Source organism: Rhodofomes roseus (genome assembly GCF_022264815.1).
Source record: "Rhodofomes roseus strain CIRM-BRFM 1785 chromosome Unknown C8Q71scaffold_6, whole genome shotgun sequence".
NCBI lineage: Eukaryota > Fungi > Basidiomycota > Agaricomycetes > Polyporales > Fomitopsidaceae > Rhodofomes > Rhodofomes roseus.
The window spans coordinates 1,227,351-1,241,807 of NW_025952962.1; the positions used below are offsets into that span (position 1 = coordinate 1,227,351).

The 14,457-nt window shown below is 55.2% G+C and overlaps 6 protein-coding genes across 6 annotated transcripts; all 6 read right to left on the reverse strand.

Moving 5' to 3' along the window:
- Positions 1-1,225: 1,225 nt before the first annotated feature.
- C8Q71DRAFT_856000 (uncharacterized protein) lies at positions 1,226-2,444 on the reverse strand (the record flags this gene model as incomplete). Its single annotated transcript, XM_047927244.1, has 2 exons — positions 1,226-1,578; positions 1,634-2,444. 2 exons carry the CDS (start codon positions 2,442-2,444, stop codon positions 1,226-1,228), a joined length of 1,164 nt encoding a protein of 387 aa, XP_047781138.1.
- A 366-nt stretch (positions 2,445-2,810) lies between these two features.
- C8Q71DRAFT_509623 (uncharacterized protein) lies at positions 2,811-4,123 on the reverse strand. Its single transcript, XM_047919038.1, has 5 exons — positions 3,962-4,123; positions 3,657-3,898; positions 3,395-3,595; positions 3,270-3,334; positions 2,811-3,214 (listed from the first exon to the last, which is right to left on the reverse strand). The coding sequence occupies exons 1-5, from the start codon at positions 4,022-4,024 to the stop codon at positions 3,036-3,038; spliced, it is 750 nt and encodes a 249-aa protein (XP_047781139.1). The 5' UTR covers positions 4,025-4,123; the 3' UTR covers positions 2,811-3,035.
- Positions 4,124-5,121: 998 nt separating this feature from the next.
- On the reverse strand, positions 5,122-6,270 carry C8Q71DRAFT_795637 (meiotic nuclear division protein 1; the record flags this gene model as incomplete). Its single annotated transcript, XM_047925620.1, has 9 exons — positions 5,122-5,228; positions 5,333-5,492; positions 5,541-5,648; positions 5,705-5,739; positions 5,854-5,934; positions 5,992-6,034; positions 6,095-6,109; positions 6,164-6,226; positions 6,253-6,270. 9 exons carry the CDS (start codon positions 6,268-6,270, stop codon positions 5,122-5,124), a joined length of 630 nt encoding a protein of 209 aa, XP_047781140.1.
- Positions 6,271-6,853: 583 nt separating this feature from the next.
- On the reverse strand, positions 6,854-10,103 carry C8Q71DRAFT_704234 (uncharacterized protein; the record flags this gene model as incomplete). Its single annotated transcript, XM_047920368.1, has 3 exons — positions 6,854-8,183; positions 8,240-8,985; positions 9,039-10,103. The coding sequence occupies 3 exons, from the start codon at positions 10,101-10,103 to the stop codon at positions 6,854-6,856; spliced, it is 3,141 nt and encodes a 1,046-aa protein (XP_047781141.1).
- A 275-nt stretch (positions 10,104-10,378) lies between these two features.
- On the reverse strand, positions 10,379-11,853 carry C8Q71DRAFT_509331 (NADH-ubiquinone oxidoreductase 20 kDa subunit). The gene is made up of 7 exons (XM_047919037.1): positions 11,721-11,853; positions 11,403-11,660; positions 11,268-11,339; positions 11,031-11,210; positions 10,897-10,977; positions 10,727-10,841; positions 10,379-10,666 (listed from the first exon to the last, which is right to left on the reverse strand). Exons 1-7 carry the CDS (start codon positions 11,746-11,748, stop codon positions 10,654-10,656), a joined length of 747 nt encoding a protein of 248 aa, XP_047781142.1. The 5' UTR covers positions 11,749-11,853; the 3' UTR covers positions 10,379-10,653.
- A 1,063-nt stretch (positions 11,854-12,916) lies between these two features.
- Positions 12,917-14,191, reverse strand: C8Q71DRAFT_795640 (kinase-like protein; the record flags this gene model as incomplete). The annotated part of the gene is made up of 3 exons (XM_047925621.1): positions 12,917-13,306; positions 13,368-13,940; positions 13,994-14,191. 3 exons carry the CDS (start codon positions 14,189-14,191, stop codon positions 12,917-12,919), a joined length of 1,161 nt encoding a protein of 386 aa, XP_047781143.1.
- Between the last annotated feature and the right edge of the window lie 266 nt (positions 14,192-14,457).

Below are 14,457 nucleotides of genomic sequence, written 5' to 3' on the forward strand. Positions count from 1 at the left end.
GGGTGATGGCCCGCCGGTGGCGTCCGCGAAACGTGGTCGGGGTGGTCGCCACCGTGTGGTCAGACCGGGTGTGGTGGGTCGGCACGGATAACTGGCCTGCAAGCAGAACGCAATCTACAGTCAGCGACCGACGGACGCTATGATCATGAGAGCACACGGACCCGTGTAGCCATGGGGTTGACATAGGCTATGGACCCACTCGGTGGGACGTGATGCGATCGAGAACCTGATGCGTGCGTCCCATCTTCGGCCAGTCGAAGATGTCTTGCGGGCTCGAGGTCAGTGACAGGAAGAATCATCTGGCAGAGTTCATGTACGTACCTAACGACCACGACGAAGGACAGAGAATTCTTACTGTAAAGCCAATAGGTACCAGAGCATAGTCAAGGGGAAGCTAGGCTTACCTTCACCGTGGCCGGGGTGAACCTTGCCTGTACGCAGGTGGAGGTAGAGGACGAAGGAGCCCGGAGTGCAAAGGCGCATCTGGGCGGGTTTATATGCGTCCCCAGAGAGCCTGAGGCTTGCACCGTCGTCGATTTCGAACTTGACTGCGTCAGCCTCGAGTGTCAACCCAGCTGTCAGCCTTTCCGACTGCGCCCGAAGGGTGGCTGGCATAGAACGCAATGCACTGCGTACTTGTAGAGCTTCTCTAGAGGGAGGTATACGACACTATCAGTATTCAGTAACGCTCGAAACTTGAACTTGAGCCAGTATCGGCGTCCGTGCGGCTCACGAACTTGAAGCTTGAAGCCTCAGTGGCACTTGCTAGTGATTGATGGTCGCGGCCCATCGTCAGCCTCGTTGGGCCATAGTCAGCCTCGTTGGGCCATAGTCAGCCTTGTCGGGCCTGTTGGACCCATTCCACATCGTGACCTACTAGAAGTTGGATAAATAACGACAGACTTCGGCAGCAGCTTTCGAGATTTGCGCTGGCACCGCTGCAACACTAAAATCAGTACATGGTGACCCAAATCAGCGCTCTTCACCTCGACGATTGAGTTTGACCGCGAAGTTCCAAGCCTCGTTTGATGGTCCTATATTATGTATAGCGTTGTTCACAATGTCCGAGATCATAGACGAGCACATTAGTAGCGTAGAGTACTCGTAGAGTTCATGAATATTCGTACGACTGTCAATGACACCAGTGTCTCGCAGCCTTTCTCTTGTCAATGCAACATAAGCCTCGTTACCCAGAATTGCCAAGCTCGGCGAGGTCCCCGCCCTCCTACCGCCCTTGCCCCATCACCACTTTCCCTCGCTTTATCAGTGACCCAAAGACGCGCTGAAAGCTGTTCGTGCTCAGATCCACGTCGCTGACCGTGTTTGAGAGCAGCGAGAAGTTCGACAGCTTCGTATCCACCCTCTCCAAACGGCGGTAGCGATCGTGGTCTAGGACGCGGGCCAAATATTCCAGCTCGCCCAGGTGACGCACGAAGCCGTCTACGCGAATCGTGACAAGATCAGGGGTCGCACACGATAGTAGTGTAGCAACCCATGAGATCGATTGGTACGCGCAGAAGTGTACGTGCTTGAGTGCGGGGCACTGTCCCAGCATGCTTTTGAACTTCTGAGACGAGCCTGGCATTCTCAAATGATCAGTGTAGTTCTGCGATGATGGTGATGTGAGACGTACCTTCATCGCACCCTAGCGTGGGATCCCACACCTCGAGTCGCAGTGTGTTCAGTGTTTCCGCTGCATTACTAGTCCGGAACGCATCATGGAACCCTTGTAGCTGAGCTTCTTGGTCCACTTTGATGCTCAAAATGCGCAACGGCGACGATAAGAAGAAGGGATACGTGATGGGGTGGCAGCGTTCTATGTTCAACTCGTGAGCACTGGGTGCGAGGGCCGATGTTGACATGGACTGGCTGGGTGTAGCCGTGGTTGGCATACTGAGAGCTACGATCTTGTATACTCTGACGTTAGGTAGAGAATCCAATAGCCGGGACAAATCATCAATCGCCGGGCACGTCATTCGATAGAGGACGAGCGTCGTGACGGAGCCCATTCGCGGCAACCTGAACGTGCCATTAGGTGGGAAGCGTCCAGAAAGAGCCAGGATTCGGACATTCCCAAGGTGCTCAAAGACGACATTGAGAAGCATGCGTGCCTGCGAAGAACGAGCGTCGTCGAAGTTGAGTTCGAGCCTGCGTACGTAGTTTCCGATGTGCGGGGACTTCTCCAGGAGCGTGTGTACCTTCCGCAGGTAGCCTTCGTTATGCAGTACAATGGAGTGGAAAAGTTGAGCACGGCTAATCGAAAGCCAATTCCTGCTCGTCAGGCTGCAGTTTCGGAGCGTGTACCAGTCAGCCCCTCGAGTGAGCGAGCATATGATCATGTCGATGATCTCCTGCGGGAGCACGGGCAGTACGCGTCGACGGGTACCCGCGGTTTTCTTCGGCCGGATCCGCTTTCGCAACAGCATGGTTCTGGCTTGGTTCATGGCAGCCCAGATTATGGCGGACAACTGGGTGATCGTTTCTTTGAGCCAGTACAGCTTCAGTTCAAGTGAGGAACTTACCTTAGCGTGACTGGTGCCAACGTTCACTTCCCAGCTTTCAACAGAAGTTGGGAAGCACACCATAGGTCCTCAGCGCACTTCAGTGTGTGACCGCGACCGTTGAGGACACGTTGAGGTTAGACGTCGCGAGCGCTACTAGAGCACCAGGGCGTGGTATCGATCCCTATAGTCGATGACAGCGAGCGCTAGGCGCCAGGGCGGGCGTTCAGTATGAAACTTTGAAAGTGATTAAGGCCGCGGCCTCGGCCCGGCACTCGACGCCTGTTCCACGACCGTCTCAGGGTCAGTATTTGTCATTGAGAGTGACAGCCACAGTTGTGGATTGCATCCAATGCGTGTCCTCGAAGAAGCTAGGTCAATAGCCCGACCTGCGCCCCATGATATATTCATCATACATAGCGGACTTACGATCTGCATGCAGTGCACTCGCCGTTCGACTTGGGTTCAACAATAACCGTCGCCTACAATACAGGTTACGATGCGGATAAGTAGTCCGTATACTGATGACTCGGATTACCAAGGCAAATTTGTACCATCCCATGTGTAGTATTCAACTGCATTCTCGAGCTTTGCTATCTGAAAGACTTTGAGACACCCCTCAGCAGACTCTGAAGGGGGCAGCTTCCGAGTTTCAGGAGCATGTTGCGCTACCCAGTCCTCGATATGACTGCCCATGTCGGTGTCAATCCATCCTGGATTACTCGGTGTTAGACCTAGGCAGCTTGTATCCGATTTCCGAGTCCCTACCTGGGTGGACAACTACTACTGTCACGCCCTCCTCCTTCAGAAGCGCACCCCATTTGCGTCCCAACCTAGGCGGAAAGCAGATCACATGAGGTATTGTACGCCTCAACCAAAACGAACAGACGTACATATTGAGGCCCGCTTTCGTCAGCGAATAGCTATCACTGCACCCAAGGAACATAGGTGCGGCCTCCAGTGATCCCAGGCACGATGATATGAGCATCACCTTCTTCTCAGAACCCTTGCGAATCAGCGGGAGGAACTTCTGGAGTAGATATAGTGGTGCCGCCGTGTTCACGTGTAGCTCCTCCACGAGCACATCCATATCGCTGCTCAAGCATGATGGTGAACTCAGGCGGAATGCTTGACCAAACGTGACAGCGTACGTACACGGATTCAAATGGTACGACGTTCTGATGGCAGACCCCCGCGTTATTGACCAGGTAATCCAGGCCATTTGGCAACAGCGCAGCCGTGTCTTCCGCCGCTTTGTCTATGGTGTACTTGACAAGGAGATTTAAGGCGACGCTCGCGAACCGATCGCTTGGGTACTCTTTGGTCAACGCCTCAAGCGCTTCGCATCGTCCCGGATCGCGTGCGGTCCCCACCACCACGTTTTGTGGGTCTTTGAGCTGAATAGTGGCTTGTATCAGTATAGGTCATGGGCCCACAAGATGTGGGAGGCTCATACGTACAAGCTCTTTGACCATGGCAAGCCCAAGGCCTCGGTTGGCTCCTGTGACCAAGTACGACGGCATAGTTAAACAGAGTGTATGGAAACGGCACCGACTGTGACAGTTGGCAAATGAAGTCGACTTGCTAGTGTGCTATCGTGGTGGTGCGGTAGCATTGCTAAGAGAACTCTGCTCTAATTTATAGCTATGCAGTCGCGGTATCTCCGGTTACCTGCGGTTCATGGAATCCCGACCCGGAGCTAGTCTGTGATGGGATTGTGTCGGGTATCTTCCCTGTTACACTGCAGCCTGGCTGCAGCTGTCAGAGGTGAAGTCCAAACCATTGAAATGGATCGTGACGCTCCCGGGCATGATCGATTGATCCGTTACCCCGAGGAACGCCGACTGCTCTTAGTCCTACTTGAGTGAGTGCTCTCTTCTAGTCGAGCTAAAATTGAAACACCTGCAAGGGACAGCACCGATGAGCGCCACCGCAGTACTACTTTGAGCATGCGATACACACGATGGCACCCTTGACTCTCCACCCGGCTTCGCTGCAACGGAGCCTGAGCATTCAATATGCGTAGCACTGAATGGTATCGCACATTACGCAATGCCAACATAGCCTCCGCAAACCTTCGTATGCTGATATCAGTGCGATTCTCTGTACGCTGAAAGAAGCACATACCCATACCAATGTATGCATTTGTGTCCTGCAACGTCAACAGCGTAACGCTTCAGCATTTTGAGATCAAAGTCATGCCTCAAGCTCAAGCGTTCAATGCGACGCGTATACTGACATGCAGCGGAGGTCAAGGCGGATGCGGCGTTCAGCGGTCTGCTTGCAATCCCGGGCGCTACAGCGATTTGGGACTACCCGACGGCGCCCCGAGTCTTTATCGCCTTCTGCTGCGAGAAGGAGGCAAAGAAGGAGGCACTTGTTACGTTCCAGTTTCAAGGTGTCGGGCACCCTAGGCCCGGAGATCCTTGAGTAGCTTGTACCCATGAAGGAGAATACGTATCACTCACCGACTGTTGCAGCTGCTCCAAGCCGGCGAGCAGTCTGTGTCACCCGAACGTACACAGAGAAAAGAGCGAAGATCATCCCTGTCACATTAGAAAAATACAGCAGAATACAGGACAGACATCGGCGGGAAGAGAGCACAGACACTTGATGGCAGTCAACATATATCCTCGTAGTCGTCGTCAACACCAAGGTATTTCTTGATTTCGCTGGGTTCCACACAACTCTGCCGTGTGAAATGCCCGAGCAACAGAATGTAGTTGTCTGTTTCGGTAGGTCAATGTAAGGTTGCGTCATGTACAGGCAGTCCAGCGTTGTTTGTTATGCGACGCTATGACCTGCATGACAGGAACAACGGATGTGCGTACCGGTCCATCGGACGGCAGCCTCTTTCGCCAGCATTACCGCACGCTTCTTTTCCTCTACTTTGACGGGATCGCAGGCGCCGTACTGAGCGAGCTCGGCCTCCAGCTTTTGCAGCTCTTTCTGAGCAGCTGATAGGCGCGAAAGCGATGCATCTCTCTCCGTCTAGAGAGATTTTACAGTGAGAAGCAATCCTGATGTGAAAATGCTTACGCTCTCGGGCCTTGCAGCCTTCTCTGTCTCAATCGCGGCATGCAGCTCTTTCAATTGCGCGCGATAGGACTCCTGGCTCCCCTTCACTGCATTGAGTCGATTTTGCATCTTATAAATCGTCAGTCCTCTACACAGGACATAAGTGTCAAGGCAGCCATGGTTACCATAGCCCCTCGCTGCGAAGGAAAACTCCAAAAGACTGGGTATATGCGGATATATGCGGATTGAGGCAAGTCAGAGCGGCGTAGATAGGATTGAATGCATATGCAATCAGTCAGTCGTAATACAAATAGGCTAAGCAAGATTGACGCACAGTTTGATGAGCCGATCTTGTCCGCCTGTACCAGGCCATCGTCCACGAGGCTTTGCAGCACCTCTTTGACAGACTGTGAAACTTCAAGGATATGCAATCCATATAGTCAGCAATACATGTGAAACACTGAGAAAATACCTATGCCCTTCATTTTTGGACCAAGCTTCTCGAGTTCCTTGAGCTACGGTTGGAATTGGGTACTCAGTGTTACATGCACTCGGCATATGATGTCGTAACAAACCTGAAAGAAGTCTTTCTGTGTCTCAACCGTCAGACCTTAAGCCAACTCCAACCTGTTATTGTCACTTACCGTCTCATGGAAGATCTCCAGAAGCTTCACGCGTTTCTCTTCCGCAGACAGACCTCGAGGCGCCTGTCGTTCAGTGAGCAGCGACGCACTAGTACTGAATGAAGCATGTAAACAGCAAACCATATGATCAAGGAGTAAGATATCCCGTGGGCTGCAGATAGCGTAGAAATACCAGGAGAGGTTCACAGCGACTGAGGTTTCGAGGAACTTGCTCAAGGGGAAGTGAAAGTTGAATGAAACTGCCTCGCGCCACCGACGCGCGTCGTGCCGATCACGTGGTCGGATTTGAAGGGTCCTGAAAGTTCTCCTGAAGTGTGAACTCAAATAAACGGCAACGAAACTCTAACATACACAATCGCCAAGGTGGCTAGAACTATGAATGCGGACATTAGGATAGGGTCCGTGTGACAGACAAATGCAAGATCATCGATGGGGCATGGTGAAATTAGTCCGAACGGTTATCCGTATATCAGTGAGGGGATGCGACGAGCAGCGGTGCTTAGGATAAACAGTAGCAGTGTCGACTAGACCGACAGGACAACATAGCGAGAACGAGCGTGAGCGAAATAGGTTAACGAGCACTGCACCAGACATCATGTACAACCGCCACACGGCAGCAGGGCCTCCTTTTACCATAGAGCCAATAGAACCAAAATGCGAGAGACAAGTGAAGGAAGGGCTAGAGCAGGATCATCGCACCTCGAACCGTGCATCTGTCGATGGATACCGGTATGCAACGAACTCAGGGTCCTGGTCGACTAGCTCTGCGATGTTCTTTCGCGACGCGACGGACATCCGCTGGTTGCCACTATGCGCCGAGGTTGAGCCTGTGTGGGCATGGCTATTCCCGTTGCCAATCACAGGGTGTTCACGGTCAGACCCCGAGGTCCTGAGGCCGTTGGGGTAAACGTCCTGGCCATTCTCCCCACTCTGGCTTCCGTGCGACGACTTCTTCCCGAAGAGTGCTGACAGCCCGAAGCGACTCCTTGGTCGCTTGGTTCGTGCCGTAATATCCCGTGAGCGTTGCGTCCCGGTCCCACGAGAGTTGTCAGCATCCCTCAGCGAGAATCGCGAAGCGCCGAATTCGCTGTATCGCTCTTCTGCAAGGAAGGGCGGTACGGGAGTGGATCCGAACACTCCCTTGACTGGAAGGCTCTGCATCATCGCCTTCGATGTCAGACCACCGAATGACTGCCTGCGTTTGTCGGAGGTCCGGAATGGCGCTTGTGGAGGCTGGAGCTTGTCGCTCGAGAATGACATGGGCAGATGACCATACGTGAACATCGTCTGCGGACGCCCTTCGGCCATGGGACTGCCTTGAGGGAAGTCAACTGCTTCCGCTGGTAACGGAGGTAGCGACTTGTCCCTCCGAATCGCGATGGAGACGCGCGACTGCGCCGTGGGTGGAGTCTGCGGTCCTAGACTTGACAGCGTCCTCGAGGAACTCTGGGCCGGGCGGCCACGCGCGTCCAGATCCGGAGAGGCATCCCCAGAGGGCGCCCGGGAATGATGGTCCTCCAGAGTGCCGCTATTCTTGCGGCTGTCGCTGAGGTTGTCCTTGTCCGGCGCGGGATGTCTACCGGACGTCGGCGAGGGGATGATGCTAGAAGGTGCAGTGATGAGGGAGGCGGGGTACGGGGACGCAGGATTAGGGGATACAGATGTAGGTAACGAAGGAGTGGAAACGTGCCGCCTGGACCCAGGACCACGGTCCCTGTCCACCAGGTACGACAATGGCGGCGGGGGGGCCAGCGGAGCGAAGTCCTCAGACTTCTCCAACGATCGCGACTCAGGACGACCCTTCTGCCCGGAACTACTCTTGGAACCTGTCACGATCTTCCAGATCTTCTTGAACCCGCTCTTCTTCTTCTTCGGCTCCAAGCCATTCGCAGGCGTTGCGGTGCGGGACGAGCCTTCCTCCTGCACCCAGTGGTCGTCAACACGTAGTGTCGGTGTATTGCTTACAGGCTCTGCTAGCGGATGTTGTTGTAGGTATTGCTCCTCTCGTTGCAGAGCGACGCTTGAAACAAACATTCAGTAAACCGGACTACCCTCGCAACAACGAACGCAACGCACTGCATGTCCATCATGCTACCTGATGGCGCAAAGCTCTCCTGACTCCTCCACCCTGCGGTGAGGTTCTTGAAACCGAAGAACCGGGACCGCCTCGGTGACGTCGAAGATCCAATACTTTGCATGTCAGAGAACGACGCCTGCGAGTACGCACGAGGCAGCATGTGCGGCCGCTCTCCGGTCGTAAGCATACTGCTCGGCCTCGGAGAGAACGATTGCGAGTAACGAGACTCGCTGCCCTTAGGGCCAGAGAAGAACCCACTGTCGTTGGTCCCAAGTCTCTGCGACCCCGGAACGGGCATGGAGTATATGGAGGCAACGTCGATGGCTGAGCCACGCGATGACTTGCGAGCACGGCTTCTGTCGCGCCGCGCTTCCCTCCGCTGACGGTCGCGCTCCTCCTTCTCTTCCTTGCGCACGTCGACGTGCTCGACGATCATGCCATTCTCTAGCAAGGTCACCTCGCGACCCTGTGAGTCGGTTTTCGCGAGGGCGGAGGCAGCAGGTACAGATGATGAGCGCGGGGGCTTGATCCGCACGCCGCTGGCATCGTCATTGAGCTGTGCGGTAGTCCCCAACTCGTATGCCGACCGACGAAGTTGCGAATACGTGTCGCGCATTTTCTCTTCCAGCTGCTTGGCCTCGCGCATAGCACGAGCATGCGCAAGCGCCTCGGCCTCCAGTAGGGTCCGTTGCGACTTGACATATTGATCCAGCGTCTGTTGCCGGGAAGAGGGCTCTTTGGGGTTCTAAACAAAGGAGGTTAGTACCACGCCATGATGATCCTGGGGTAGGGACTCACAATGCTGAGCCAGACACGCAGGTTCTGCTCGGACAACGGCATCCCCCTCGCCCGTGGACGAGAGGAGTTTTCCGGGGGTGCAATACCCGCAGCCTCCTCTTCCAGTTCTCTGTGGAGGAGCTCCTCATACATCACGTCGCTGTCCCGCTCCCATACGCCGGGGCCGGTGACATCGACGTCGGCCATGTCTTGGTCACGCATGGCACACTCGACGCAGACCTCCTCACGGGGGGCCTGAGCCGGAGTGTAAGTGGCGTTCATGTTGTTCATGACAGGGGGAGGTGTAATATATGTCGGATATTGCGCCGATGCGCGGGGTTTGGATGAGAGGTGGACTTGCATGCCAGACGGTGTGAACGAAGGACCAGCGACGAGAGGAACGATTGGTGATGTGGCGGAAGCGCTAGGTCCACCTATGCCCGCTGAAGGTAAGGCGGGATGGCGGGGCGACGAGGGAGGTGCAGAACCGTATTGGTCTTGCGCCTGGGATTGGCGCAACCCCGACGAGCGCTGACCCATATCTGGGGCTTGCGCTGACTCTGCAGGAAGTCGGGAGGCCTCTGCGGAGCGGCCTCGCGATGATGGACGGCGTTGAGAAGAATCCTCACGTCCAACACGATCTGACATGCGCGGGGGGCTCCCAGACGGCGTAGAGTATGGCTGCAGCGTGCTCTCCGCGTTTGGAGACTGCGCGGATGGCTTGCTGGAAGCGGAGGCCGCATCTTCACGACGTTGGTCCCCGGCCGCGACCTCCTGCAAAAGCTGCTCCCCTCTCCATACCTCGGCATTTCCACCCATCGGATAGTCCCTCCAACTTTCCTGCGCATCGACGGGTGCGGGGGCATCTGCATGTCGTCCAGGTCTGTTGATTGGCATAACAGACGCAAGAGGCCTGGGAGCGGGGTTCAACGTGGGATATCGCGTGTCTCCCAGCTGGTCGAACTCCGCAATGGAAAGACGGCTTGCGTATTCATTCATATGGGCGTGTGCAGGTGATATCCCCGTTGAGACCTCGTTGAAGGCTGGACCGGTGTCAGGAGGAGGAAGCTGCAATACGGTGGCCATCCCTCAGTCGCAGAGGAACTTAAGAGGCCTGATCGGAGTGAAACAGAGAAGATTAACTAGAGAGCGTAGCGAGGAAGATGGGGGGCAACAATGAGGTTAGCGGGGGCCAGCGCCGAGAAGTCGAGGACTGGCAGAAGTATGTCGGCAAGGGCGATAGATCCAGGTGACTTCTTGCCGACGCTGGGAGCAGCCAACTCAGAATCGGAGAAGTGCGTGGGTGTCGAGACAGCCTGCTGGACGGCCGTAGATCTGGTCGCTGGAGGTGAAGCTGAAGCACAAACGGGCATGCGTGACCGTTGAGTGCCCTCTACGCGCCTAACCGCCGGCAGTCACCGCCCCGCACCATGCCTCGCCCGCGTTCCTTAATGAGGGCTCTGGTCCGAGGCATTTGGATGGCATCGTACTCAATCACACCACAACGTCAATAGTCGACACCCGGCTACTACCATAGATGCTCATTGTACAGTACGACAAGCTCTACATCGTCCACGTCCGCTGCAGAAAAATTCCCGCAATCCACCGCCGGATCTCTCGCCACTATCTGGCTGTTCTACTTCCGGTACCTAAATGAATTGAATTGGTCAATATCGGTAGCGAAGCAAGTCGTCATCAACTATTCTTACCAGAGAACACTCTTCCTGTTCCGGCGCATCTTCCGCTGCAACTGCAGCATGCCATAGAGAAGCGCTTCCGCAGTTGGAGGGCAACCAGGCACGTAGATATCGACCGGTACAATTCCTGCACGTGTATGAGAATCAACTGCCCCTTAAATGGACGGAACCAGGAGACATACTATCGCAACCGCGCACGACGGAATAGGAGTAGTGGTAGTAACCTCCGCCATTGGCACATGAACCCATGGAAATTACCCAACCTGGGACGTAAGGTCAGCAACGGCTATCAGAGATGTAGGTTGACGATACGTACGGGGTTCGGGCATCTGATCATAGACCTTACGCAGAGCGGGAGCCATCTTGTTCGTCAGTGTACCCGCGACAATCATGATGTCGGACTGTCGTGGAGAAGCACGGAAGACGACACCCAGTCGGTCCTGGTCGTACCGAGCAGCAGCCATGTGCATCATCTCGACGGCACAGCAGGCAAGACCTTCACAAGTAAAGACATGAGTTGACCTGCAGACCGGAATGAAGTTGGTACACGCACCGAAAGTCATAGGCCACATCGAGCCTTGCCGTGCCCAATTCACCACCTTGTCCAGAGTCGACAGAACATATTCTGAGAGGCGAGAATAGTCGCTTAGTACAAGAAAGAAGAACTTGACAGCGGCAACGAACTCACCAGCTTTGTTCTGTGGTGTCTCCAGACTCAGCTGGTTGGAACCTCGCATCGCAATGTGAGTGACGGGCTCCTCAGGGTTTGTTGAATGTGTAGGAACTTCCGGTGATGCAGCTGGTGCTGACGAGTGTACATTGCGAGATGCGGAGGCTATGATACCCAGAACATGATGAGGCCCTTTCGTGAGATAGGAGACGATAGAGAACGCACCGTATACACCGACTGCCGGTCTGTAGGCAGCACGACGACCTGCGCTGGCGACTGCGACAGCAATAACGATGTAAGTACCGTACCAAACCGGCCAAATGAATAAAAACATACCAGCTCCCCTGAGTGTAGCGAGCGACATGGTGAGAAGACACGGAGAAAGAGGTGAGTAAGGAGGCGGACGGCGTCGCCGCACTGAACGATGAGCGGGCTTTCTGTGATGCACCCGCTCCCATTGGCTGGCGGGGCCGGCTCTTCCCGAGTTGGTTGGTGCCCCCGGTCCCCGGCCGGCGCTTCCTAGCTGACATTACCTGCTTGCGGTAAGTAAGTGTCGTTTATAACACTTCCGCTGCACGTTCGTATGGAGTTTACAGACTCGCATTCTCTCCCGAGTTCAAATCTCAGTAGTACACGGACGCGGCTCTGTCTCAGAGGCTAATGCAACGGCAACCGTCCCGGTAACCCTCCAAAGTCACTAGACTGACAGCACTCGAATCGATCATCTCATGAAGCTCGAGGCTACCTATCTTAGGCCTGGAGCCATCGGGATTGATGTGGTTGTGTTGGCCAAGTCCAAGGCTTTGAGGCGTACCTGGCCGGTTGAAGACCGCTATTCGGTGATGTTTCGCCTCCAGTGCGAGGGCAACGCGAGCTCGACGCGAACTGCGCTAATTCCCCTCTGGATCTATTGCCGTCTCCAGGTAAAGTTTAATTGTAACGTCATGCTCTCAGGACTCATCCTCACCTTTACAGGCTCGAGCGAGTCCAGACAAGTCTCGCCGGGGCCATCATCTTCCACAAGTCCTGTAATCAGGCCCCACAGCGCTGTTCTGAAAATCTGCGACGTCTCACCCCACCTACGAACGCCTCATGACACTATCCAGCTCCCCAACAAACGTGAACCTAACAACATGTCTGTCCCTCGATTCGTCCGGCCTCACGATGCTCCGTCCATTACGCCGCCAACTGTCTCTGACGAGAGGCATGACATACTTGTCAAGGCCTATCATCCACAACTCGGGGTCCACATGACGATGGGGGGCTACGATACAGTACTACGCTATACAAGGTAGGCCACGGGCCACAGATGCCAAAAATACAGGTCGTAAGGGTAAGGGTATGCGATGAAGCCAACCATGATGATGCACATATGCAATGTCCGTGCGATGAGATGCGATAAGAATCAAGAGGCGCATATGACGAGGGGGGAATGAATGGCGTGAAGGGGCGCAAAGATTAACGAGAAGTACTAGTCAGACCATATGCCGTCGAGCCAAGCCATGTAGTACAGAGTTCGGGAGAGGCAAGGCCTACTGATCCTGTCCACCCCGCTCGAGCGCGCCCACCAACCATCGATGGCCGCGCACTTCCACAATATCTGCACGACGATCAGGGTCCCGCTCTAGACACCTCTGTATGAGCGAGATCGCCGCTCGACTGAGGCGCGCAGAGCCCAGTTCGCGGAGCGTGATACGTCCCTCGATCGCGTCCAGCTCAGTCGGGAATGGCGAATGGCCCGTCAGGAGGTACGAAAGCAGCACACCGAGCGTCCATATCTCAGCAGGTGGGGCGCGGTATGGCATCTTCCGCAGTATCTCGGAGGACGCATACGCAGTAGTACCGTAGAACTGGTGGTAGTATGGCCGAGGCGCTGACGGATCGTCTACCCAGACAGCGCTGCCGAAGTCGATGAGCTTCACCTGGTGGGATGTGAATGTGAGCGACGCATTTCTGTGTCACAGGTAGACAAACGAAACATACCCTTAGGTCGCTGTCTACGAGTAGGTTCTCGTCCTTGATGTCGCAGTGCGTGATGCCCTTGCTATCCAAGTGATATACCGCCTCCACGACCTGCGCGAAGATGTATCGCGCCTGATTTTCGGAGAGGCGCTTATACTTGCTCTGTTCAATGCACTCGAAGAGGTCGTACGATGGACGCCTTGAAAAGTTCGGGCGAACCTGCAGAGGCAGAGGCATCGGAAGCGGCCCCCGAAGTAGACCATGCGCATGGTCTTCCCCCTGAGCCTTCTCCTGCACTTCTTGAGCCGCCGATGGCGACGGATGTTGGATGTGCGGTGGGGCAAAAAGAGCGGATCCTTGCTCGTGTAACATTGGACTCTGTAGAGAGACCGAGATAGAAGGAAGGTCACGTAGACTGTCCGACGACATATATGGTGTCGGAGGTACCGAGTCGAACATGGAGTCGTTGGACAAGGAAGGAGTTAGCAGCGGCGGCGAGGAAGCCGACGGGGTGCAGAGCGAGCCTGGGGCAGTCGGCTGTTTCGCCTTCTTCTCTTTCTTCGATACCCAAGGAGTGCCGTGCAACTCTTGCACCTGCCGCGGTCGAGTCAGTAGTTGATCAACATAATACGCCGTCAGTTACCCACCATGTAATAATAGGTCTCGTCTTCGTAGAGTTCGAAACACTTGACAATGTTCGGATGCTCTAGCCCTCCGAGGAGCATGACCTCCGCCGGGACTCGTCCGCCGTACCCGTCATCCACCCACGCATGGTCCGGCACCTTACTCTTAATGATGAACTTCACCGCCACCTCGTTCCCCTCCGTACGGTGGCGAGCCGTCATGACGAACCCATAGCCTCCGGCGCCGAGCTCATCACCGAGCAGGTAGGATCGTACGAAGACTAAATCGAGTTTGTGCTCGACCGGAAAGCGTGGAGAATACAGACGGCCCCTTGTGAGCAAAGTGTCGTCGGATGCATAGGCACCAGAGAAATTGGGTTGGTGCAGCGCAGCGGGCGAGACCGTCTGCGGTATATCGAAGGACTCCGTGCTGCAGACGGTGGAATCGGACAGGTTGTGCATAGATACGGAAGGCAAGGGTGACAGGA

Excerpts from the sequence above, each read along its gene's own strand:
- C8Q71DRAFT_509623 (XM_047919038.1), bottom strand. The coding sequence starts at position 4,024 with ATGCCGTCGTACTTGGTCACAGGAGCCAACCGAGGCCTTGGGCTTGCC. Across the intron at positions 3,899-3,961 it reads TTGCCATGGTCAAAGAGCTT|CTCAAAGACCCACAAAACGT; the intron begins GTACGTATGAGC and ends GCCACTATTCAG. Across the intron at positions 3,215-3,269 it reads AGTAGTAGTTGTCCACCCAG|GATGGATTGACACCGACATG; the intron begins GTAGGGACTCGG and ends CGAGTAATCCAG.
- C8Q71DRAFT_509331 (XM_047919037.1), bottom strand. The coding sequence starts at position 11,748 with ATGTCGCTCGCTACACTCAGGGGAGCTG. Across the intron at positions 11,661-11,720 it reads CGCTACACTCAGGGGAGCTG|TCGCCAGCGCAGGTCGTCGT; the intron begins GTATGTTTTTAT and ends TTGCTGTCGCAG. Across the intron at positions 10,842-10,896 it reads CGTCGTGCGCGGTTGCGATA|GAATTGTACCGGTCGATATC; the intron begins GTATGTCTCCTG and ends ATACACGTGCAG.